At 40.3% G+C, this 23,483-nt stretch overlaps 3 protein-coding genes across 3 annotated transcripts in view; 2 read left to right on the top strand and 1 right to left on the bottom strand.

Annotated features, from left to right (window-relative positions):
• The first annotated feature begins 1,689 nt into the window (after positions 1 to 1,689).
• nkx2.2b (NK2 homeobox 2b) lies at positions 1,690 to 2,946 on the top strand. The gene is made up of 2 exons (XM_062551366.1): positions 1,690 to 1,882; positions 2,266 to 2,946. Exons 1-2 carry the CDS (start codon positions 1,690 to 1,692, stop codon positions 2,811 to 2,813), a joined length of 741 nt encoding a protein of 246 aa, XP_062407350.1. The 3' UTR covers positions 2,814 to 2,946.
• A 16,123-nt stretch (positions 2,947 to 19,069) lies between these two features.
• Positions 19,070 to 20,504, top strand: nkx2.4b (NK2 homeobox 4b). Its single transcript, XM_062551033.1, has 2 exons — positions 19,070 to 19,502; positions 19,755 to 20,504. Exons 1-2 carry the CDS (start codon positions 19,133 to 19,135, stop codon positions 20,414 to 20,416), a joined length of 1,032 nt encoding a protein of 343 aa, XP_062407017.1. The 5' UTR covers positions 19,070 to 19,132; the 3' UTR covers positions 20,417 to 20,504.
• A 1,499-nt stretch (positions 20,505 to 22,003) lies between these two features.
• The window catches only part of xrn2 (5'-3' exoribonuclease 2), a 33,991-nt gene continuing 32,511 nt past the window's right edge, over positions 22,004 to 23,483 (bottom strand). Inside the window, exons 30-31 of the mRNA XM_062550534.1 lie at positions 22,765 to 22,936; positions 22,004 to 22,288 (exon numbers count right to left, since the gene is read on the bottom strand). Of these exons, the coding sequence (XP_062406518.1) occupies positions 22,226 to 22,288; positions 22,765 to 22,936 (235 nt within the window). The 3' untranslated portion in view covers positions 22,004 to 22,225. The remainder of the gene's footprint in view (positions 22,289 to 22,764; positions 22,937 to 23,483) is intronic.

Raw genomic sequence — 23,483 nt, 5'->3', positions numbered from 1 at the left:
GAGGGGGAATCTCAAATGAATGAAGAGATAGCCGATTGAAAGCAGCTGAATACCATGACAACTAGGAACAACCTCAGATTTATTCCAATCAGTTAGGGTGCTTTGTGAGGGGGCGTCAATCATCTATTATGTCGTCCCCGAAATAAATGCAAAACTTGATCCTGCACAAAAACTTTCAACAGGAGCCGGACATTTGTCTACACTCCTGCCTTTGTTCGCAGCTTAGCAATCGGTTTGTGTTTGTGTTTGCTCGGTCCGACCACCCAGGATGCAAAGGAGACTGGGTGAAAACGGGCTGCATTGTCACCCACGTCACATAGGGCTATAGCATGAGCACTGAGAGGGTAGAGAAATAAAAAGCTGCAGAGGAAAACGACTGATTCTCTCTCTCTCTCTCTCACACACACACACACACACACACACACACACACACACACACTGCATGTATGCACAGATACAGAGAGAGTGAGTGAGAGAGAGGGAGAAAGGAGAGAAAAATAACGCACTTATGGTTCATAAATTTGGAGAAGAGTGAATGAAGGCATCAAGTTTTAAAAATAGTCTCCATTCGTTGTCCATCTTGTTCCCTTCGATTTTCCATACATAAATGTGCTATGCATCAGGCCCATATGCACACTACAAGCCATTAAATAGCCAAACTATAACTGCAGTAATGACATTAAGATCCTTATGACATCAAGAGTCCTTACTTCATAAAAAAAAAAACCCTAACTGTGTCAGTCTAATTAAACATGCAGGCTATTGGCTCTAAAATGTCTCTCAATTGGTTAGCATCAAAGTCTTTCAAGCCTATTTATTACGTCCAGGCCACATACAGACACTTGAAATTCCGTTTATATCATTAAGCGGGACCGACTTGTTTTTAATTGCTATGATAACAGCACCCAACGCGAAAAAGGACAGACGGATTTGAGAGATAAGACACTTATTGTTCCTGTTCTCAAACAAGAGTCGATGGCGCGCTGTTTATACTCCTTGACTTAAGCCTGAATCAAAATATTGACCTAAAAGGGTGCCATGAATTGGCCACTTGTCACATTAAACAACTGAATTTTAAAATGGTCAATCCATTAGTTAACTACGTCTTTGCCTCAATGAAAACATTTTCTCAGTAAAAAAAACACATCCACTTAAAACTGCAGGCTTTTTCGTATTCGATGAGCACTTAAATTGCATGATGGAATCATTTCGCGCCATCCTTGCAATTAAATGTCACGTAATACCCCCTCGTCGCATTTTGGGTGCATCAATGATGGTGGCTCAAACCCCCCAATTCCACATCCATAAACAGTCTTCATCCACTTGACTCTAAAGATCCGCCCACACGCGGCCGCACGTTTTGTTGTGTTTGGTGATGATGCTTCGCCGTAGCAGGTCCAGTACTGTTGACATCGACCTTATATGGACCAATCGGTCTAGGAGTGGCTGGTCTCAACCAAGGCAATGTTGGTAACCGCGCATCCATGAGTTGCGTCTTCATCAACTGCACTGGTACTGGTTCACGTTGGTCCTACGCGGCGCATCCATACGCTCCAGACCCTGCAGTCTGAGACTGCGTCTCGGAATTCCAGAGTGGACACTCGGTCTACTCTCTATGAAACGCTGTGGTGATTTATTTAGATTCAGTATCTTAAACTGCTTTCACTTTCGAGCTCATATTAAGGCAAAATGTCATTGCGCAACACAAAGACGGGGTTCTCCGTGAAGGACCTCCTGGACCTGCCCGACACGAATGATGAAGGATCTGGGGCTGAGGAGACTGATGAGGACACCACCGAGGAAACTACCGGGGCTAATGTGCGAAGGCTCCCCGAAAGTGGCCGGCAATTATCCCTCAGCACCTTGTGTATGACAAGTGGAAGTCAGTGCACAAGATGGCTTACGTCTGGAAATGCTTCAGTTCATTACACATGTGAGTATATGTATTTGACTCATTGAAAAGTGATTTTATTTGTTGGAAAGTTTATCCTTTGCGTAAAGGATAAAATGCGCGAAACTTGCCACGGAATGAATCCACATTATTGTTTAGAAATCTGCAAACTAATCAAGTTTCACCATATCTTATTACATGCTTACAAATTTATGAAACTATACAAATAAGTTATTATAATTGTTTTATAAGCCAAAACTGCTCTAAAAGAGCAAAGTTTAACTCTTGTTAACATTGCAAATAAAGTTACCTGTCGTAATGTTTAACATTAACATACATTAAGATGCATTAACTGAAACATCTTCTCTCAACAGTGGACAACCTATCAGAAGACACACAACAGGATTTAAAATCTCCAGAGCTATCCACGGATGAGTCTCAAGACAATGATAAAGAGTCCTCTGGAGACAACAGCGATGCGACCAAGAGGAGAAAGCGAAGGGTTCTGTTCTCCAAGGCGCAAACCTATGAACTTGAGCGGCGCTTCAGGCAGCAGCGGTACCTCTCGGCGCCAGAGAGAGAACACCTCGCCAGTTTGCTGCGCCTCACCCCAACCCAGGTCAAAATCTGGTTCCAGAACCATCGCTATAAAATGAAGAGGGCCCGGGCCGAGAAGGGAGTGGACATGTGCCACCTAGCCTCTCCGCGGAGAGTGGCCATTCCTGTTTTGGTTCGGGATGGGAAGCCGTGCCATGCGCTCAAACACCAGGACCTTGCGTCTCTGCAGGCCGGAATATCATTCTCCCCCTTCAGTGCTCAACCTCTTCACCAAATGCACATCAGCAGTCACCTCAGCCCGGAGGCCATTTCACAACTTTCAACGGTCCATCAGTTGGCACAGCTGCAACGCTGGTCTTGGTGAGGCACTATGATGGGCAACGTTCAGTTTAAAAGAAGAGGAGACATAACATGATTAATTGCAAAGGCAAAGCACTGTAATATCTCCGTATTCGTCCATATACAAGGCTTTTTCACTTGTGGTCGTTACCATTGCTGTTTTGGATGTAGATTATTTTGTCACATGAATGTAGACAAAAGTGAAATTTGTGTTGTTTGTATGTATATTGATCTTAAATATTTATTACTATAAATAAAACTCCAGTGATTGTATTTACATTGTTCTTTATGTCTGTGTTATTTAATGATTATCCAGCAATATGTTCAATGAAATTTAAAATATAGCTATCTAATGAATCCTGATATAGACGCTCACTAATACTTTCTTACCATTTTCAATTAACTCCTTTTTAACTTATGAATTTCAAAAACTGGGGTCAATTTTCAGCTGGTTTGAAGTCCGGCTCTGTTGCAGCCTTCGCTGTCTATTATTTACCCATTTCAAATTTACACATTAACGCAGAAAACGTCAAATGAAGAATTCACTGGACACTACGTAGCCACTGCCATAGGCCGCTGAAGAGACAAAACTAAAATTCAGACTGCCGTCGCTATATCCGTCCTGTTCAGGATAAATTGGTCAATGGGCCAAGTAGAGGAAATTATTTCCTAAAAATATAGGCTAATGTATATTGAATGATTGCTATTTTTTGTTCAAGTCAACCGCAACATTGACAGGCCTAATCCAGATGAGTGTGCGCGAATATTACAGTCCTTTCCTATGGCTGCAATTAGTGCTTCATGACAAGCATTTCAGCGATATTATTCATGTTGTTAAACAGTATTGTTTTCAAGGTTCCTCATGCGTTTGCCAAACAAATCTACAAATGTGTCTTATCAGTTTTAGGATGAACAGGGGTTGGAAAATTAGACAATTAGTCTAATCTTCAATTCAAACTTTTCTGGTTATGTTAACCGTTAATATATCCTGCACAGAGAAAATGGCGTTTAACCAAATTAAGGGACCCACCAATTGGCCACTTTCACACATCCAGACCTTCATTCATAACAAACAGTAGGCCTAGCCTGTACTTTATCGTACTCATGCATGTCAGATTATATTATTTTTGATGGATCCTGCTGAAGAGCTCTCACATGTTTCAAATGAATGTGGTATGCAATGCTTAAGTCTGTCGCCATTGCCAATGCTGATCTATAGATCTAGATGTCCTGGTGCTTATAGGCCTACACTAAATTCATATGATTGAGAAGTATATCCTTCTGTTTGATTCGATTGTCTTGGTATAAATGTTGGGTAGGCCTACTCAGTAGCCCACGACTGTATAGTATGAAGAGACCATGTTGCTTGCCAGAAAACATAAAGTCATCCTGTCAATAGAACTCGCTCGATGGCAAGACAAGCACACATCATGAACCAAGTAGGCCTACTGTAATGTGCCTCGCAGAAACGTTGCTTACCCATAAGGAGACAATAACCTGGCTGTATCGCACACACCATAATCAGAACACAGGTTGTTTGCTATTATAACACAATTTCGTCGAGGAAAGAGTTGCCAGCTCTAATTCGTAACTCCCAACTCCCAACTGTCGAACCTGCCATCAAACTCCGCCTTTCGACATATCGTTATTCAGTATCTCACCACATGGTGGTAGTATTAGACAACTGTATGTTTTCCAACATTGTTTAAACGCTCTCCTCCAGAGATATGTTATCCTTTTCGAAATCTATCCTTTTCAAAACGTTTGGATAATTTTTAATCATAGGACACATGTTGTCATCTGGTTTTAATCAATTAATTGTTACAACTCTAATATTGGATAGTGTAGCCATAGCCTTTTCAATTCCCAAATAATATCTCATGACATTAAAAACCTTTTCTGAGGTATTAATTACCATGTTATTATGTAAACCTTATACAAAACCAATTTAAAATCTAAAACAAATCTAGAGAGAGAGAGTTTGGCAGAATAAATGGGTAGGTACAGGCAGACCTGCATGCCTAAAGAAATTAGGCTACATTTGTATGTTCTCTCAGAACTGTCCACATTACTGAGAAATTCAAGCCTTCTACCCATATACATCCAAACATCTATTGAATATAAGACCACAAGAAAACTATATATATATTGGGAGGAGAGGACAATTGTGTACTACGAGTTGCTCATGACATGACATAGAATAGGCTACTGTATATACTGCAATAGAAAGAGGAGTGGCAGTCTAATGCATGCAATCATGTTTTAACCCATATATACTGCAACGACACATACCCTCACTCACACTTCCTCCCACATGCGCGGACAGATGGACGGACAGATGGATGGATGGACGGACAGACAGACTCACAGACTCACAGACTCGATAGACTCACACACACACACACACACACACACACACACACACACACACACACACACACACACACACACACACACACACACACACACACACACACACACACACACACACACACACACACACACACACACACACACACACACACACACACACACACCTGTATATACGTACATGGGAACCTTGGTGGTTGTAGAGAAATGAAACGTGTGCAGCCTCATGTGTTGCATCCTACAGCATGTACAGAGTGTAATATGAAGGATATAGTATGGATGTGAGGCTGACGTCATACAGTATAAGGGGAGCAGATTCAGACTATGAGTGAAAGAGTTATGAGTCAGTGTTAGCCCAGGTCACGAGGAAGTCACTTAGATTTCCTTTATTGCTGCATTTTACAAGAAATATTATGTGATATTACAGTAATAAAACAGCAAGGTTGTTGGATGGCAAAATAAGTAAGGGATAACGGCCGACGAGGTGACCGGTTCGATGGAAATAATGGCTAGGTGGAGGTCTAGAACTCCGGCGACGTTATACATTAACTTCGTATAACCTGCTTGTCAATTATTTGACGGTTATCTCCCTCAACAATTCCATTGTTGAGGGAGATAACCGTCAAATAATTGACAAGCAAATAACTGGGATGCTCTCACATATACCCAACTTCAGAAACAGAATTCTTTTAAAAAGTGAATTTTTATTTTAACAACATCACTATCATTCCAAATGACTAGCAGTTTTCAAATAGGCATTATTCATTTAGATTTTTTTTGCTCTGGTTGAATAAAGAACATGTGACAACATCAACTAGAATATAATCAGATTGTGTTATGATCCTTTGACAACGGAATAGCATTTCAGAAGGCAAACGTGGATAACCTCTCGAGGTGATGTAAAGCTTTTATCCTCTGGCCATCAGACAAACACAAACACAGCTTTAGACATAAATGCCATGAATGTGTTTCAAATAACCACAGATGCTTCAGTCTGAGGCAGCACTTATCGCAGGGAAGGCCTTTTATAAGTATTCCATGAAATTGAATGTGTGGCCTTGACTGGGCTAGCACCCTGCTGGAGCCCCATAGCTCAGCTGTCCCTGCTGACATCCTCTCACTGAGAGTGACCCTGACATGGGGACACACACACACGAGAGGACGTGCTTAGGAAGACCAGAAGGGTGAAACCCATGCAGGCTTGTCTTTTCCCTCTCTGACATTTAAAAAAAATATTTTATCGTTTTCTCATGATCTCACTGGGCTTGATAGAGTCAAATATGCTACACCTTTATATCTCTGCCTCTGTTTCTTCAGTGGCTTGCTAGTCTTGATTTGAGGCTGAGGTGCTTAAATTGTGGACCCCGATTGTTAGTACACACAGCGTTGTTGTTGTTTTTAATCTCTGTGGTGTCAGACAGACAAGCATGGTGTTCCCACATTGGGTACGACTTGATTGGGATGGTTTTGGATAGCGCAGGCACAATTCAAACAATGTCTATCAAAATGATATTCAACATTGGCTGGATGAACTCACACCACATCAGTGACAGGCTCAGTTGGACATCTCCCAACACCTTCTTACCTTCTCGGGGCAGGACTAGACAATGATGTCCAATAAGAGATATTGTGCGGCAAGCTCTAAAAAGGGTGTGTGTGTGTGTGTGTGTGTGTGTGTGTGGGGGGGGGTCCATTATGATTGACACAAAATCATAATGGTCCACTGCAAACCATTATGATTGACACAAAAGATAGCAAATAGAACACAATTAGAAAAGCTATTGTAGACAGATGCACCACTTTATTTTTTCATTTACCAGGATTAAAATGCAGGATTTGCAGGACAGTCAACGCTCAAGACACGTCATCTCTCTTATGTCACTGTAACACTACCATGGAATCACAGTGGAACAGTATCTTTCAATACAATGTTGAAAAAGAACAGAATTAAATAAAAGCCTTAAACATAATCACTTGTGGTCTTTATCCCTGCATGTTGGCGAGCAGTGACTCATGAAACTATGCACATTCTTCACCACTAGGGGCAGAGATGCCTGAAGCATTACACTAGGACAGTGCTGAGGATGCCATGGCTTGTTTTGTTGTTGCCTTCCCATTTTGGTTGAACATACATTCCTGTTCCTGAAATATTTGTAGACCAGTGCCCCCTAATTAAAATCTAAAGGTAAATCCAAGCATGGCTAAATAGCATGACGGTCTACCAACCACGTTGGGTCTGAGTTTGGCGGCGATATACCAGCAAAAGTTTGACGTCACTTAGACATTTTCATTCCACTCCATTATAAGCAGAATGTCAGTTGAGATCAGTTTTTTTTGTTTGTCTGTTTGTTTGTTTTTAAGGCAACAGTTTTCAGATTACATTCTGTGCGTACATACTTGTAAGGGTTCTCCAATGTTTTCTCTGTTAGCATTAACAGAATGTGCCTTTGGAACATTGGATAAATAATGGGCAATGTAGATATCGCATTAAAGATCAAACATTTCTGTCTACACCACAGACTGTATGTTCTATATGGTCTACACCAGTCGAGAACCCTTTTATAATGATGTAAGTACATAATGTAGTCTGAAAACTGCTGCCCTATTAGAAAAAAACACTGCAACTGATCTCAGCTGGTATTCTGTCTATAATGGAGTGGAATATGAATGTCTACGTGACCCCACATTTTTGACTGGTAGTGTAGACGGGGACTCTGAAATGGGCAAGATTTCGCTGGTGAAGTAGAATTGAAAAAAGAAATCACATGTAACCAGTGTTAAATTGGGTTAAATGCAGAGAACTGAATTTCCCTCACGGGATCAAAAAAAGTATATATTCTATTCTAAATTCTGATCCATCTTAATTGACTTTGGCCTGACTATTCAACACTTTGTGTGTCTGACCACAATGCTTATGCACTGTGGGCAAAATATGCTATAAAAATACGCAATAAACTTGCACCCTTTGTATAAAAGAGGTGGTATCTTCTTAATAAATGAAAATGCACATGCTGTCTAAAAATTGGATTTGACTGTACCCTCTCACATGAGGTAATGAGTCAGTGATGGACCACAGAAAAGTTATGAAGATATTCCTTTAGGTTCAATTCAGTAGAAAAAAGATGCAGGTGAATGCAATTAAGTAAATCAAAAATATATGTAAAGTAAAGTTGCAAATGAACCCATGAGGATCTTAAATTGCAATTAATTTATGTGGTTTCTGTGGTTTCTGTGTCTTATTTTACCACAAGTGATTTGATAAAAGCTAAAGGAAATACTAGAGGGACAGCTACCGTAAGGGATGTGAGCAAGTATGTGGGCTAGAAATGTACAGCTTTTGCTGACCTTGGAAGTGTCCACGTGAGAGCTTGACTGGGGCTCAGAATGGCATTGTTTCCTATTGATTAAGCTCTTATGCCTCATCTCGCTTTATAGTGACCCGTGTTCCTTTGAGGGCTCTTCAGGTGACGCCACTGGGCAAGAGAACTCGACAGTCCTTTGCAGTGCTTACCTCAGCATGTCATGCAGAAAGAGACAGAGAGAGAGAGAGACAGAGAGAGAGAGAGAGAGAGAGAGCGAGAGAGAGAGCGACAGACGCCTTCAACACTAAGGGTTAACCTCAACCTTAACCCTAACCCTTAAAACAATTTACAGCCAAATACATTTTCAAAGGCAAAGCAAAAAGGTTGTTTGTCAGCTAACTTCACAATTCATTTAATTGATTAATTAATTAATTAAAAATTGAAGCATGCATAAGCGTAACCTGTGCTTTTTGAGTTCCAGATTAAGGCAGATGAGAAATGATTCTCAATGATACAGAAGTTCCCCTTATTTGACCATAACCAATCTTAATTGAGTGGTAAGCAGATCTCCTTCAACCAGGCTGTGAAATAATAGAAGAGATGACTAAAGAGACAGGGTGATTTAAATCGGTGATTGAAAAGCTCATGTAAGGTACCAGACTGCACAAAAATATCTGAGTGTTTTGTATGTAATTGAGCACCACTGGATCCTTACAAAGGAGGTGGAAGTTGCATCACAACACCCAGATACGTTGTGGCAAAGATGGTTCCAAGAAGAATCCAAGGAAGGAAGATGTCGAATGAGCTTAAGTGAGGCATGCTGGCACAGTCTGGCACATTATTCCTAAAATTCTTGAATACTCAGCGTCTGGTAAGAGTCCACAATCTGAAGTCTAGTCTATTGAACTCCCCTCTGTAGCAGAGAGAGGACATTGCTGCAGAAGATGCCTATTACTGTAAAGCATACAGCATGGGGGTTGCGTACAGTTTTCTCTGTCGCTTTGGTGCATTTCTCAAATCAACATTATTGTTTGCACAACATTTGGTGCACTTCTCAAAACAATTCAGGCATACTGCACCATATATTGGGTTAATTGCAGAAGTGTGTACCTTAGTCAAAATGTTTGTTCATGGATATAGATAGATAGATAGATAGATAGATAGATAGATAGATAGATAGATAGATAGATACTTTATTGATCCCCATGGGGAAATTCAAGACGAATTAATTTATAAGGTAGTCAAGTTGCTTTGTCAAGCTGTCAATATGACCGTTTACTTTGTAAATATTGTCTAATGTAAAACAGGGATGTGTGGGGCACAGCTAATTGGTTAAAAAAAAAAAAAAAAAACAGCAAAGTTACACATTGATTGAGTGTGATTGATTGCAAGAGACGGGATGTGCTTGATCATTTTCCCTGTATTAGACGGCACCATTTGTATCGCAAGTTGTTGACAGACATTGGTACAGTACAAAGAGAGCAAAGTCTTTTTACACGATTGTGCAAAGGGGAAATATGCAAATTTACAGTAAAACATAGGAAATATGACAACTAGTTTAACACTTCTGCTTGTAGTGACTCAAGTGAACAAATGAGGCCTATTTGTTTTATAGTGTATGACTATTCAGTGGCATGGATCTAGAATTTGACCAACATGATGATTCAATTGGAAATGTAAAAAACAGCAGACATTTGTACATAATCAGTTTTATGGATATAAAGCATTTGCTATTGTACAAGATTGGAAGAAATTACTTTGATAATGTATACAAGAGATAAGATGATGAGCAACTAAAGACCGAAGGTTGGTCGCTAGAGGGGTTCTCTGCCAATTAATGATGTTTGCAACAAAAATAGCTTCTTCAGTTTTTAGAAATATATAGCATACTATTGCAGACCTGTATGTAATTTGCAATTGCATGCATTGTTCCTAAAACAAATGGCCTGTGTTGTGTCAAAAATGTTCACAGATGTTGCTTCTAAAAAATGAAAGTACATACAGGTCATATTACTGTCATGGTCAACATTAATTTGAAACAACATTTTGTTGTTATTTCAGTGGAGAAGGCCCTTACCACTGGATCCCTTGGCACTGTAGAGAATGATGATTATGCTGAGGGGTGTTAGAAAAATACATACTCGATGACATCCTGCCCAACAGTAGGGCAACATGTTTTGTAATACACCATATTTGCTTTAGTAAACCATCATTTCTTCTTCTCTGAACAGAATTAGTTTATTTACAGTGAATAGGATGAGCATAATATGTTTTTGTTTTAAACATTCATAACATTACCACTAATATCTGATCTGAACAGTTAATAGTCACCTCCTAACCCTAAGACTGGCATGATTAAAAAACAGCCTCCTGACCCTCCTGACAAACCTCAACACTACCATACTAGGCCACCTCCGACAGCCTCGGACTAGGTTCAAACTAAACGCCTGGATATCTCTTCCTGCAGTTAAAAGTCCCCCACATTTCCATGTTCTTATGCCTCTCACCCATGACTCTCTTTTAGCAGCAAATACTGTAAATCATTCCCAGCATCCCTTTCCCGTGGTACAAATATAGTGCCATCCGGAGTCAGCTGACTCCTCGTCAATCCCTCCCCGTGGTCCACTCACTGTAAATGGTCACTCATCCACTCGCCTCGCAACACCCCACCGCTTCCCTCGGGCTGAGCTGACCTTCCGCACAGGCCCCCTGGCTCTCCACGCATCCACCTCCGGCAGGGAGAGATGAGCCGCTGGCCTGCCTGGGCATTCATCTGAATGGGGGGGGGGGGGCACGGGGGGCAGGGGGGAGTCCACTGCCCTTGGAGCCAGGTGGTCTGGACCCCTTCGGTGAGTGGGGGTTGAGTGGCCGCCTCTCTGAGTGCCACGGGACCACAGCTGCATGGCCCAGTGCTCTTCACAAGAACAGGGGATTAGAGGGGAACGCTGGGAGAGAGAGGGAGAGAGAGGGAGAGAGGGAGAGAGAGAGAGAGAGAGAGAGAGAGAGAGAGAGAGAGAGAGAGAGAGAGAGTGGGGGAAAGATGAAGTCAAGTTTGAAGATGAGGGAAAGAGCATCACGTGTGTGCACATCTGTGTGTTTGGTAGGTAGATGGATAGATAGATAGATAGATAGATGGATAGATGGATAGATGGATGGAGGTAGATAGGTAGATAGATAGAAAGGAGGAGGCATACTCTAGAGAGATGGACAGACCGTGTATTTGGAAAGAAGAGGATCTGAAAAGAATAAGGATATGTGCTCCAAGAGCATTTTACAGATTAGGGTATTTGATATGCACAAAAAGACTTGAGCACTAACCATGTTTTGTCATGTATGCGTGAGCTGCCCCATTGCAAATACAAAGAGAGAGAGAGAGAGAGAGAGAGAGTGTGAGAGAGAGAGAGAGAGAGAGTGAGACAGAGAGGGAGAGGGAGGGATCACTAGCTTGCAATCTTAATGATTGCAATTTATGAGGACTAATTTTCTCGATGCTGTTTCAAGATTGCACCGTGATGTTATTATTCCTCTGATGTTTTCTACACTTTGACTTTCAGCCATATGATTTTTTCCGCTTCTGTGGACTCACACAATAGCTGTATTGTTTCCAATCATAGCACAATCTTCGAAGTAGACATACTGACCAAAATTGATGTTGTAGTCATAGCAATGGATAGAACAAAGACAATATCATTTCATTCATACTTGTCATTATTTTTCTGTTTTGAAACCTGATACCTCTGCTTCAGCTCTTTCAGATGCACTGAATGTAATCTTCTCAAGTTGTGCTCCACAGCAAAACGGGTGGTTTAGATTAAAAAGCCTATTACATAGACAGAGACTAGTGTTGGGTAAACGAATTTTGACTTAAAAGAAGGAGACAAAAAAAGAACCCCTCAATTTGATTGAGATATCCATATAAAAAAATGACCATCACATTATATGAGCAGTATGACCAAAAAAGAGACAACAAGTGCATCTTCAGAGGCTGTCACTTCCTTACACTTTAAAATCAGAATAAACAATAAACGAAGGTCATCAAATTGAATTAGTTTTTTTTTTGTTTTGTTTTTTTTTTGTTCAGTGGAAGTATACTTGCATCCTCTCTGGTCTTTCATGTATATTTGTGGTTGATTTTACAATAGGAGAATTCTGTGACGCCCATAACAAAGTGCAGTGTGCATTTACTAAGGTAACGTTTCAGTCGGGCAGCGGTATAGTTCAAAAACGCTCCATCAGAATAACAATAAAAAGGTAATTTGAAGAAGGGGAGGCATGAAATGAATACGAGACAGGCAAAGAATGCTTCTCCTTCACGGGAAGGTAAGATCTTTGTTGATTCTGACAGGCATCTTCCTAAATATTCATGTTCTTCAAAGTGGTGCTTTGATTATCCACGTGTTGTTCATTGTTCCTCTCAGCCAATATGTCGTCCACAGAGGGGTTCCATTCGTCAGGCAATAGATTAACTGCTGGAGGCCTGAACCTTGATAATGAGAGAACAGAATTTGAATGGCAATAAGGACAGATGAGCCATACCACTAAAGCAGATGTGATCTGCCTGTGTGCATTACCTGAATACACTCATATACCTCATGTTTTAGATTCTGGGTGAATCAAGGAAATGGCATAGAAATGTGACGGATATTTCTTATGAAAACAATCATTTCAGTTGAGAACATGAATATTGGCAACTCTCAAGTATGTTGACCACAGTTAATAAAAATCCATATCTAGCCTACATGTGCGGGGTAATTAATGGTCTGTAGATACAATAGTACTTCAGTGCAGCAGGATCAGCTACCAAGTTCATCAAAAATTGCATTTTTTTTTATAGTAGCCTATATAAAATTTTATGTTTGTATATGAATAAGTCATTCTCTAATCCACAAACATATAGGTAGGTTTGTATTTTGCATATGGACAACCAGAAATTAGTACAGTACGAAACAAGCTCTTTCAGGCATAGTAGACTGAACAGATTAAACTGTGATCAGAGGAATGTTGGCCCATTTTTGCATTGCGATACTGTAATGTTTGGGCACGGTTACAATATCCTGAATATTTAATTCATACCTCAATTGGTATGGATAACAATATGTTGCTGCCATTAGATCCTTGAAATGTGTGATATTGGGTGGCTTAGATATCTTTTTTGAAATAGGGTCTGTTTCCACAAGTTCATGAAAAATCCCAGAGTCCACAGTGATAATTGGAGAGTATGTGCTGGTGGAGCTAAGGATGAGTGATTCACATTCACCCCTGGGCCCTGTAGCAGGGGTCTGAAGGACTGCAGTTCGCTCGGTGGCCTCTGGGGGCAGAGCCCAAACAAAAACCTGAGACAAAAAGCTGTTCAATGATAAAGTGTGCATTATTTAGGGTAAAAGGTTAAGAAAAACCGCACATAAAATATGTGGAAAATATTTAAAGATTTGGACAAGTCGATATTCAGTTTTGATAGTTTCTTTTCTATCTGAGACTGCAATGATGTCAGACAGGGCAGGGTAAAGATATGCCTTTACACCAGACTGAAATATTACTGAATGCAACATGTTTACACAATTTAAAAAAAAAAATGCAGAACGAAAACAAAAACCTTTATTGAATAAATAATATTCACTTTAGCATCAAACATACCACCATGTGCCTCTCATAAACAACACAATAGAAAACTTAAGTTGTTCTCAAGGACTCAATGTGATTTTTTTATAAACGAAGAGTGAATTGGATAATAATAACAAAAATAAAACAGAGCAAGAAACATGTAAATATCTAACGCATCATAATGTTCATTACAAATGCTGCTATTACGTGTGTTTCATAAGTGTATTTCCTAATGCAAAATAGCATATCCCTATACTCTTTCTTACATCATGCTTATCTGTTGACATTCAACTTTAGAGTAGCCTATTAGCCTACTTACGTAATTGGAGGGTGTAAAGTGAAAATTGCACCATATAATCATAACAAAATGTCTGGCTTCTTTGTAAAAGGCTACATTAGAGAGTCCCAACTTTCTCTTCCACATTGAGGATAAATTGAAAGTAGCCTACAATAGCATATGTTTTAGATGCATCATTTACGTTTGTTGTCTTTTGAAGAGGACATTTGCTGGCATTTCAAGATAGTGAATTAATAGTTAAATTGGACGTTAAAAGTAAAAGACCTGTCCAACTATACCACTATACCAAGAATACTGAAAACTCAAAATTTAGTTGTGTATAGGTGACAACAGTTTAGAAAGTATTTTCAAATGAACGTGCCTCTTATTCGAGATTAGTCAGCGCAGGGAATTACTAGGCTACCACTTGTGTTTAGTGACAAAACGTAAACCACGCAAAGCCTGATGAACTGGCCCACGCTTTCACGAGAACGCAGCCTACCTGTGGAACAAAAGGTAAGAGAGGGTCAACAAAGCGACACGACTACATGAATTATTGTTCTCTTGCGCATAAGTCCATTATAAAAAAGTAAAACAAAGATATAAGCAAAGTCCGAGGGGCATTTCAGATTAACGGTGAACATATTAAGAATGAAATATAATGGTTTTATGTTACAGCTGATTGTTTTTTTAAAAAAATATAGGGCCTAACAAATATCACTGTATGTCTTTAATTCATAATAGGGATGTCCCAACAAATTTGCAGCACATCAAACTAAACTTGCTGTAGGCCTACAGGTTACAACATTGTCTTCATCAAAAGGGATACGGCTATTTTCCATATATAACAGGCTTATTCAGTACCAATCAACATAGCCTAAAGAATTTGGACTATCATGGCGTGGATTCTAATCGTAGTATTTTTATTAGCCCCTTAAAGAATAATGGGAAGTTAACTGTGCATATCATGTCTGAAATTGTTCCGTTTCCTTGAAGAGAGGCAAACAATGTGCAACTCTCTGAACATTTCTAGCACATCTATGTATTCTAGACTTCACATCGGTATTCTAGACTTCACATCTACTACCACTCAAGGTTAATCAGAAACAGATAAGCTCGATCCGTGGACAAACAGTGTGATTGTTTGTATGAGACGTGTGTGTTTGTGTGTGTGTGTGTGTGTGTGTGTGTGTGCGCGCGCGCGCGCGCGCGGACAAGCAAGTGTCCGGGAAAACAGCTAAATGCACACGAAAACATGTGGCAACTATTCTCCTCCGTTTCGGGACTAAATTAGTCTGGAACTGGAACTGGAACCTCAGGTATATACGGCGAGTATAAACACGCGTCAAGAGAAAAGAACCCAACCTCTCCAAAAAGCACTCTGGCACCAATAAAACATTTTCGGCCTGAGGTGACAGGTTTTACATCTAATATAGCCTATAGATGCACAGAAAATATTGAATTAAATCCAAATAATTTGAAAAAGTTTTGTTTTTAAAGTCGGCGAGGCCAAACCATCTAATTAAAAATCTCCACGAACCCTCACTGCACTGTTTTCCCGCTATTAGCATCATTTCCATCCTCAAGAAACATTAATTGTGGGAGAATGAGACGGCCACAGAAGAAAGGAGACCTCAAGAGGCTTGTCATTTACGGGCTGCGCTGAGACGAACCTTTCACCTTTCCGCCGGAAGACATAGCGCTCTCAAGTAGCCCCACTGTACCGCAGGAGCCTACACCTGGCCACTGCCATCTCAAGTGCATTTCACATTAAAAAGAAGACGGACCATTTTAAGAGCTGTTGTGAATAGGCTATATCGAACCTGAAGCGGTTGAAGTACACAATAAGGTAACATTTAGTAAAATATGACGAGCGACATGGATTTGCTCTACATTGGTACTAATTTCTCCCTAAGCAATTCGTCCAGAAAGAAATAATCAGCATCGGTAGCGGTTTGCTATGTATGCTATTTCAATCTGCGTAAAAAAAAGTCACCAAATCGAATGCCCCTTGTAACTGACAGGAAATGTTCTTGTGGCTTCTTAAGAGTCATCAGTTCAGAAGGCCTTTATGAAGTTCGCCTGTCTGTAAATTGAAAGCCATGTATAGCTATATTTTAAGTTCAAATAATCTAATAGAGGTTTCAATGAGATCAATCGGTATTTGTTCGCTTAATTTAATACTCGGATAACCTATTGCATGTTCCACATTAGTTGGATTAGAGTGTCGGACTTTGTCATCGTCATCGGTGCAGGTGTACCACAGTCTGGTTTCTTACTGCGCACTACTTTCTGCCGATTAGCATGTAATAACTCCCAGAAGAAAGTTTAGAGAAAACATAAACTGATGCGGCTACGGCTGTGCAATGTTCCCGTTTGGATCCCTCGACTCAGAGTCCACTTGGGTTTGGCCTTTATTAACATATTCGAGTCTGAAGGTCAGCCTTTGAAGATGCGCTTTAGAGGTTTTGTAGACGAGCAACGACTGCATGGTACCTCATTTGCTTCACTTACATCCATGGTCCCGTGGAGGGGCTGGATCAGGACCCCGGCCCTCTCTCTCCAAGAGCGCAAATTCTTCACTGACCTCTCCAAAGCCTCCTCTCAATATACTGATGTCTAGAGTGAATCAAGTAGTCCATTGATCCACCGGCACCTTAAAAACGTATTTATCTACAGACTTTAATGGTATAGAAGTTCTCCCAAAGTTTCCACTAACACTGTTAAAATCACAGTAATTTACGGGAATATACTAATAATTTAATATTGTATTTACTATACACTTCTGATCTACAGATTTCTTGAAATTTGGCAAGACAATAGATTAGGCTACATTTGATGGCACCACGTTATGCCTGACAGACATTGGTCAGAGATAAATATAGACTTATATGAAAGCATACTAACTTTTGCGCATTTGAGAACTCTGCTCATACATATTTGAGCAAAACATAATTCAGATCTTTGAAGAAAAGTAAAAACAAACAAACAAAAAACACGTTGGAACCACAATACACTATGATACAATGGCAATTCCTATTAATATAATTATAATAGTAACTTGAGGTATTAGACAATGTTTCATCTGTTAATATTACATTATGGAAATTGTAATTAGTGGACAATACAAAAACAAATGTATTTACCTGTTAATGCAAAGCTATACCCAGAGTCCCGGTGAACTGAGAAGATCTTTCTGATCTTCAGTTTAAAACTTTTTAAAAATGCTCCAGAGGATCTTATAGAGATGGAACGTAGTTTCCTTTTGCTGGAACGCAATTTCCACAACATGCTCATTGAAACCGAGAGATAATGAGAGATGCTTTCAAGGCCTTCCATAAGGTCGCATTGGTGGCCCATCTACAGCGCACTGGCGGGACTGGTGAGCTGAAGTTGCGTTTTGTGGCCCTCTGCCATGCCCTCTGACTCACTGGTCTGCGAGGTTGAGAGGCTTTGTATTTGCATACAGAGCTATGTCCCCTTAAAACCGTCAGTAATTTCCGATAAAGCCTGTTGCAGAAAACAAATGCCCAATTACAATTCTTGACGAAAATTAGCAAAAAGAGAGTGCGCACAATTAATTTAACGTTTTATCTTCAAATGCATCATAACGCATATTTTGTGAATATCAAATATTTATTTTCTGAGGCCAGCTACCATGTACATACAAATAATAAAAGCATCAGGCCTACCAAATCCATCAATACTCGTTGGACAGTAATATTTTCTTAAAGGCGTTTACACCACACTTGATTGCCTCGAATGCGCGACTAAATGAAATACGCGTGGAAATATATTTTGATTAATTGTGGTGACGGATGCGGCCTTGGGAAAATGAGTTGCATACACTGGACAAATCTAGACCAGATTTCCCAAAATATATAATTTCAACAATACCCATTTTGTCCAACCCAGCAGCCTGCTAAATAACTGTCAATTTGAAGAACAATTAACAACTTCCCTTTGCGACTATGACAATACAAGCCGATATGACATTAAAACACCAAAAGGTCTGCATGTTATCAATCTAGCAGGCAGATTTAAGTGTATTGTGCAATAATCTCCATAATCAACTCCTAGAGTAACATATAAACACACGCAAGATGTTATGAATTATTGGACATGGCTAGAAACAATACCGAGTATGCACGTTCAACTTCATGCATCTTGCTTGTTTTGCATAAATCAACACATTAAAACTTATAGCAAAGGTTGTAAACAATGGTGTTCTTGATTAATCTACAAATGAGCTTGAAACTGGTTGAATCTCGCACAGTATACAGTATATACTTAAAACGAGACAAAAAGGCAGCAGAGACAGTCTACCAGTATTACCCAACATAATAGGCTGATGGTCAAGTAATTTAATATTAAAGCCAAACTGCAAGAAGATGGCAGGCTATATAGTGCTTCAAATGTTCGACGACTATCGTTGTGCATTCGCGAAATTGCAGTTTTGTTTAACTCCCTCACAAATATTCTGATGGCATCTTTGCTTATCTTTTTTTTTTTTTTTTTTACCAAAAGTAGCATTTTCTTCAATTACCCCGCTAAAATGTCAATGGCCATTGTTGGCTCGTTTAGGACATTGCTCCGCCCCTTGTGTTTGTCGTAAACCTGGCGCCTGGCTAGAATAAACCCCAAGATAAGAGCGTACACTGCTTGCCTCCTCCAAGGCGATCAATTGGGTCTCAGGCAGAGTAGGAGAACTCACATATTCAGCAGTGGAGAGGCGCATCCTGCACCACACCACAGCTTGTGGCAGTCTCGGAAATTTTACCTGCGGGCAGAATCATGTCCTTGAGCCCTAAGCACTCAACTCCTTTCTCAGTGACAGACATTTTGAGCCCGATCGAGGAGACATACAAAAAGTTTGGTGGCATGGATGGAACAGGGAACCTTGCGTCTCCGCTTGGCGCGTACCGACAGCCGCAGGTATCTCAGTCGAGCATGCAGCAGCACGCCATGGCGCACAACACCGCGGTTGCGACTACCTACCACATGCCTCACGGGGTGTCCCAGTTCACCCACACGGCCATGGGAGGATACTGTAACGGGAGCATTGGCAATATGGGCGATCTTCCATCTTACCAAGACACCATGAGGAACGGAGCCACGGCAACGGCTTGGTATGGCGCAAATACCGAAACCCGCTACCCAACCAGTAAGTGTCACCTATTCTTTTATTGGTTCGATTTTGTATTCATTTTTACACATTGTTACAAATTCTAAAAATATTTTGACAGTTCAACATTTAACCTACACTTTGCAATAACTACGAAATGTAAAAAAGTTCAAGGTGATGCTCTTGCAAGATGCTGAAATTTGATTGCGTTGCGTTATTTATCCTACAATATTATTTTTCGTATTTAAATACTTGTGAAATGTTTCTAATTGTGAATTCAACTGTATTCAGTTTCTAGATTCATGGGGACCTCGACTGGCATGAACATGGCTGGAATGGGGACGCTGACCGGGATGGATGGCACAAAATCGATGGTGACTTTACACTCTGCTCCACGACGGAAGCGTCGAGTCTTGTTCTCCCAAGCTCAGGTGTACGAGCTGGAAAGGCGCTTTAAACAGCAGAAGTATCTCTCGGCTCCCGAGAGAGAGCACCTGGCCAGTATGATCCACCTCACACCGACGCAGGTTAAGATTTGGTTTCAGAACCACAGGTACAAAATGAAACGCCAAGCCAAGGACAAAGCCACACAACAGCTCCAGCAGGAGGGCAATTTGTGCCCACAGACGCAGTCGCCGAGACGGGTGGCCGTTCCCGTTCTGGTGAAGGACGGCAAGCCGTGCCAGAACGGCTCCAACACGCCAACATCAGGGCACCAGCAGGTGCAACAACAAAGCGTTTCTAGTGATGTGATTGCGGCAGGCAATACAATCCTCCAGCATCAGAGCCAGGTAGTCAACCCCTTGGGCTCCCCCGAAGACCTGGACGACATGTCACCGAGCCCTCCGATTCTACATGGTCAGATGGGCAACATGTCGCAGACAGATGCTGCTCTGATCGAATACACCAGTAACATGGTCAACTCCAACCTGCTCTATGGCAGAACTTGGTAGACTGCGTGGGCAACTGCAATAATCCTTGTTTTTGTAATTTCCCCTGCAACAACCGAAAAGGATGTTTGGGTATTAACAAGGAACTCTGTTTTTCTGGACCCAAGACAGCGACTTGACAAAGTCTACATTTTTTAACATCTGAAAGGACAGTTTGCCAGTGTACAAGAGACCCGTCTCATTTCAATATATTTTGACACATTGCGCAAAACACGAGAGAAAGTGTTAAAATAATTGTTTTCTAATATATGGGACTGGGAGAAAAAAGAACATTTTGTTAATTAAAAACGTACAACAAAGCCGATTTTCAACTAATTATTCTACCTGATAAGACTGAATACTTTTTAGGGGCTTGGGGTTGTACATATCTGACACGACGGTCAGAATTTACGTATTGCCCTTACAAATGTACATTGTGTTTTACTTCAAATATTTTGTAAGTTAATCATAACGCTATGGCTGCTGAAATACATATATATTGGGAAAACTCATTTAAATATGATAATAAATAATGTGACGAAAAACTCCTGTTATTCCATTTGTTTAAGTTTTCATAATGACCCATTTTGTTTCAGGTTCTTTCATAAACGGACATTGGTGAATGTGTAGCCCATCCGTTGAAAACAGTAGCATACTCTCAAAAACGGCAGGCCATCATGTATATTTCTGCTTCACAAAAATCTAGATAACAGAAAATAACGCTTGAAACTTTTTAATTATATTTGAGTATAAGGACATTGTCCTGTTCGCCGACGTATTTAGCAAACAGCATCATTCATCTAGTAGCCTAATTGTGATAAAATAAAATGCTCACAAAAAGGCTATGAATTCTTGAACGACATCGAGACGAAAAAATAATAGTAGCCTAGGCTAAGACTTGACAGAATGCCGCCCTTTCCCTTTAAATACATATATTTTAAAAATTCAATACAGGTTTGCTGCTGTTGATCGTGGGCTTTGTAATTAATATTCCAACTTTAATAATAACCCACTTTCAAATTCACAACGGGAGAAAAAACCCTCAAATTGGCCGGTACATCGCCCGTTATCAATCAATTGTCCAAAAAAGAAAGACTTCAACACTACACACGAGTCAAAATGCTCTGCATTTCCGAATATAATCACGACGTGCATTTAATAGTCTACAAATATTAAAACACCTGTGTACATTGATACAGACCTACATAACTCAGTAAAGTTGGGCATGGATACCTACAAAAGACAATGTTAATTAAGCCCCTCTCTAATTTATTTTATTATTATTAAACTAAAAGGACAGAAATCGCTATAGGAGCTACATCTCCGTAATTAGATTCACACCAATTTCACTGTAGTCTTTCAAATCGCCCATCTACATGTGTAATTGCTGATTAATGGAATTGAATTCATGAACTGAGCCAAATTCTTTAAATGTCACCATTTCGGACATGTCCTTTCTAATAAAATTAATAAGCAGTCAACTACCCTGGATTTCTAATGGCTAAAGCAGAGAAAGGCTCATCATATAAATTAACATTTTATAGACCGCCATCTACAGAAACGTTAACATTCAATCTATTAGTCAAAATAAAGATCACTTACAAAAAACAGTGTCTTTTGACTCACTTGTATTTCATGTTTTACAGGCATTATTCTTAAAAACAGGTAAGAACAGGAGTAAAACAAAGAGAAATATACATTTTGCTTTTTTTTTTTACAAATTAATAGACCCCCCCAAAGATAAAGTTACTCGAAGGAAAAAAATAACACTTGAGAAACGTCAAAATGAAAAAATAAGCCTTTAGCTGGTCAAAAGACAAACACCTAGAAGATTCAACTCCATTGGTATCTTCTTGTAGGTGGTGGCAGGGCATAGTTCCGTCCCTGGTTGTAGCCCTACAAAGAAAGAAAGAAAGAAAAAAAAGTGGCGAAATATCAGTAATCAAAACTTGAAATGCAATAAAATATACGAATAATGGTGAAAGGGACAAGACCAGGACCGACGGTTTTCTTGACAAATTACACCTTGTAAAGTAAGTAAGTAAGTTGGAATAGTACTCCATTTGAACTAGTCAATAAAGTTTAAATTTGCTGAATTTGCTGTCAAGACTTCAGTTGTTGAGAGATGTGTGCATGATGAACTTTCATCAACACAGCAGTGTATGGTGTACAGTACATGCATGTACTTCATCACCACTAGATACTGTATTTTTACTCCATGGATAATGAGTACATCACTAGACAAACATGAAGCTGAAAAGTCCATCTCTTGCCCTTCCTAACATCTTTACATTCAGACACATTTAATTTATCTGAAATGTGCACTTTAAACAATAAAAAGGCTGTGAAGACAGTGAAAAAGAAGCACTGACCTGCTGCTGCCTGCGGTCATCGCGCTGGTCATCCTGCCGGTTGTCTCGGCGGTTGTCGTGCTGTTGGTACCCCCCGTGGCCTCCGTGGTGGCCTCGCTGCGTGTTGTGCTGGAAGGCGGCGCCCTGCGACTGCATCGCCCGGTCCCAGCCCTGGCCTCCTCCGTACGGCGGCCTGCACACACACACACACACACACACACACACACACGAGAGACGATCAAGTAAAGGTTGCGCAGTAAAAAGGAAGCCTTCATTAAAAAAATAGCAGTCTTCAGCAAATTGAAAATAAATAAAGGGGGATAAATGACAACAACAACAAAAAACAACAACAACAACAAAAATCACCTCAAGTCGCTACATAGAAACCGTTAGTTGGGTTTTTAGAGCAACAATGAAAAATCTGCACAGCTACAAGAGAACAGGCTAAAACTGGAGGCCTCTTCATGATTCCCCTCCTCCATTCTTTTCCTTGTGTGTCAGGTGGTGTGTGTGTGTGTGTGTGTGTGTGTGTCCTTACTGAGGCATCTTTCAATAGGCAGTGGTGACCTGGCAACATCTCTGCTAATTGGTACAGACCTGTAGACTGTATTCAGCAACTGTTACATATTTCTCTTTTTTTAAACACCTGAGTAAATCTATCTGGTCCTCCAAACAAAGACACATTTGGGCAGAACAGGCAGAACAGAGCAGGCTAAAACTCTACAAATGAAGATTTGAAA

Source organism: Sardina pilchardus, chromosome 12 (genome assembly GCF_963854185.1).
Source record: "Sardina pilchardus chromosome 12, fSarPil1.1, whole genome shotgun sequence".
In the NCBI taxonomy this organism is placed as follows: Eukaryota; Metazoa; Chordata; class Actinopteri; order Clupeiformes; family Clupeidae; genus Sardina; species Sardina pilchardus.
Note: the sequence above shows the minus strand (reverse complement) of the source record. Positions and strands in the feature narration are given on the sequence as shown.

Excerpts from the sequence above, each read along its gene's own strand:
- nkx2.2b (XM_062551366.1), top strand. The coding sequence starts at position 1,690 with ATGTCATTGCGCAACACAAAGACGGGGTTCTCCGTGAAGGACCTCCTG. Across the intron at positions 1,883-2,265 it reads CTTGTGTATGACAAGTGGAA|TGGACAACCTATCAGAAGAC; the intron begins GTCAGTGCACAA and ends TTCTCTCAACAG.
- nkx2.4b (XM_062551033.1), top strand. The coding sequence starts at position 19,133 with ATGTCCTTGAGCCCTAAGCACTCAACTCCTTTCTCAGTGACAGACATT. Across the intron at positions 19,503-19,754 it reads CGAAACCCGCTACCCAACCA|TTTCTAGATTCATGGGGACC; the intron begins GTAAGTGTCACC and ends AACTGTATTCAG.